Raw genomic sequence first — 2,423 nt, forward strand, 5'->3', positions numbered from 1 at the left:
GGGGGGGCCCTGGCACCTTGTGGCGTTCAACTTCAAAAAGGGTTATCACGACTGCTTGTTCATAGCGAACTGGAGCCGTAACTTAGGTTAGTCTTGATTCTCGCCCGTGGCGTGTGGGTGTGGGGTGTTAACCCCTGCCACTTGACCTTGAGGTGGTGCTCGGGTGGTGCGCATTGTACCCCCTCATAGTGGTCATGTGATGTGGTACATATGCTATCGTGTGGAATGTGGGCGATGAAAGATTCGAGTGGGATTTCTTAAAACGTAATTGTAGAGTACTGCGTTCTACTCGCAGTTACGTAACTTATTGTTAGTTTTGGGCCCACGGTACGTTGCGCTGCATGTGGCGGATGGAGCGGGACAAAACGGAGAGCGGTAAGGGGCGCCAAGAGCGGGAGGGTGGTGCGCGCCCCAGCGGAGTACCCTACATTGGGTAAAACACAAAAGATTCCCGATAGGTCGAGCTTTTCCGCCTACTACCGGCGTGATGTGCGGGAAGCTCTCGACCACTCGGTATTATTAATGTTCTACGTGTCGTGCCGTTTTTTCCCCCCGTTATCCGAAATACACTATATCCTGATGAAGACCACAATGAGTCCTGTCCTCGCGTCCAGGTGCCCCCCTCGCAGATGACGCTGCTGATGCTGCCAAGTGTCCCGCTGCTGAGGGTGTTGGCCATGCTGGAGCCCAAGGACCTGATCGCCGCCGGGCGGGCGAGTCCCCGGCTGGGCGCGCTGACCCGGGCCAACACGTCGCTGTGGAAGGAGTCTGAAGTCTGGGACCAGGACGTCATGACGCTGCTGCAGGTCATCCCTCCCGTGGACACGTTGAAGGCCGAAGTTGAGCCGTTGTTTTCGGTTTCGGGCGAACCGTTGTCGGTGCCGCTGCGGCCCAGGGACGCCAGTGGTACTCCCGACCCAACTTTCTCCTACCCCCGTTACTCAGGGAGTGTTCTTGTGGGGAGACGCAGGTGAGGACGTGCGGTCGCACGATGCTCCGTCGATAAATCTACCAGTGATGTTTGTACCATTAATACACCTCGCGTGCTCCTCCCACAGCGAGCTGGTGCTGAAAGAGAGCAAGTCTTGTTACTACTCCGAGTTTATCGCCGTCAGCCTCATCTGGGAGCTGGCACCGAGGCTGAAGCACCTGGAGGTCTCACAGCTAGAGCTGGGCATTTTCCTACAGTTCTTGGAGAGCGCCTTTTGCCTGGAGACACTACGCATCCGTAATCTTTGCACGTATAGCAAGAATGCCAGCGTGCCCTGGCCGCAGGTGAGTGAAAACGCGAGCGCCACTACACTTAAAATCCTACCTGCGCACATGTGAGGCGCGCAAGTCAGGTCGACAGCCACATGCTGGACAGGACGTCTTTGTCCGCAGGATGTGAGGGTGCCCAGGCTGCACACGGTTAGTTTGAGCGGCCGCTGCCCCGATAGAGATGTCACTGCCCTCCGCTCGCTGCTGCTGGCGCACAGGTATCGTACCCCCTGCAACAGACTGATTATCGATGCATTACGCTACCGCGAGAAATATGCATTTATTTTGGATGCAAGAGGCGACTTGCAAGGCAAAGGCTGGTTAAACGCCGCGGCAGCCTATAAAATCGATTTGATAGACTGCTTCGGGTTCATACTCATACCCACAGTTACTGTTATAACCAGTCCACCCACCGCCTCGCCAGTGTCTGAACTCCGTCTCGTCTGCAGGGGACAGCTGCGCCATGTGGACCTGTCGGACCTGAGTTCACCGCTGCCGCTCCTGGACGCTTGCCCCGACAACCTCCACCGGTTGGGCGTGAAGGTAGAGGACGCAGAATCGTGCGTGGCTGTGGCCAAGACACTGCACCGGATGCAAGGACAGTTGAAGGAGCTGAAGATGAACTTTCGCTTTGCTGATGCTGATTTGGTACGCAATGCTATACATTCTTTTATCTCCTCGCACCTCTTGTCGCCCTATCGCGACTAAGTCCTAGTACCTTTTAGGTACAAGACTCGCTGGCTTCGTGGGGCGGCCCTCTCGAACGCCTTGAGTTTGAGAACTACTACCCCGAAACGCTACGCGTTGTGGGTGCGGGTGGGCTCTCGGGACTCCAGCACCTTGTTCTGGTGCGGCCCAGGGGTGATGATCCTGGTGAGGTGTCGGCAGCCCTGTCCGGCCTTCCCCGGCTGCGCTCCCTGGTCCTGCGGGCCGGACTGTGCATGCTGCCGCCCGAGGCGTTCCTGGACATTCCGGCCGCCAACCCCGACCTCGAGCTGCTCGTCGTCGTGGGCATCACCAAGTACAATTGCTTGTGTCTTTACAAAGGTGAGTCGTTGGAATGAAATGGTGTTTCGGAGAAGCCGCGTGGGCCTCAAACTGAACAAATCAGTGGGGCTGTTCTTTTATTTCCACTTTTGTGTGTATTTTCCTGGCCCGGGGGG

General features: G+C 56.9%; 1 protein-coding gene across 1 annotated transcript; it reads left to right on the forward strand.

The window, feature by feature from the left end:
• Nucleotides 1–594: 594 nt before the first annotated feature.
• On the forward strand, nt 595–2,324 carry LOC113206719 (uncharacterized). The gene is made up of 5 exons (XM_052276269.1): nt 595–970; nt 1,059–1,275; nt 1,384–1,478; nt 1,710–1,908; nt 1,986–2,324. The coding sequence occupies exons 1-5, from the start codon at nt 630–632 to the stop codon at nt 2,322–2,324; spliced, it is 1,191 nt and encodes a 396-aa protein (XP_052132229.1). The 5' UTR covers nt 595–629.
• The last annotated feature ends 99 nt before the right edge of the window (nt 2,325–2,423 follow it).

Source organism: Frankliniella occidentalis, unplaced genomic scaffold, assembly GCF_000697945.3.
Source record: "Frankliniella occidentalis isolate FOCC.00 unplaced genomic scaffold, Focc_3.1 Scaffold2339, whole genome shotgun sequence".
Taxonomy (NCBI): domain Eukaryota; kingdom Metazoa; phylum Arthropoda; class Insecta; order Thysanoptera; family Thripidae; genus Frankliniella; species Frankliniella occidentalis.

Bases quoted from the DNA above. Each gene is read 5' to 3' on its own strand.
- LOC113206719 (XM_052276269.1), top strand. From the start codon at position 630: ATGACGCTGCTGATGCTGCCAAGTGTCCCGCTGCTGAGGGTGTTGGCC. The intron at 971-1,058 runs GTGAGGACGTGC...CTCCTCCCACAG, and splicing joins GTTCTTGTGGGGAGACGCAG to CGAGCTGGTGCTGAAAGAGA. The intron at 1,479-1,709 runs GTATCGTACCCC...TCTCGTCTGCAG, and splicing joins TCGCTGCTGCTGGCGCACAG to GGGACAGCTGCGCCATGTGG.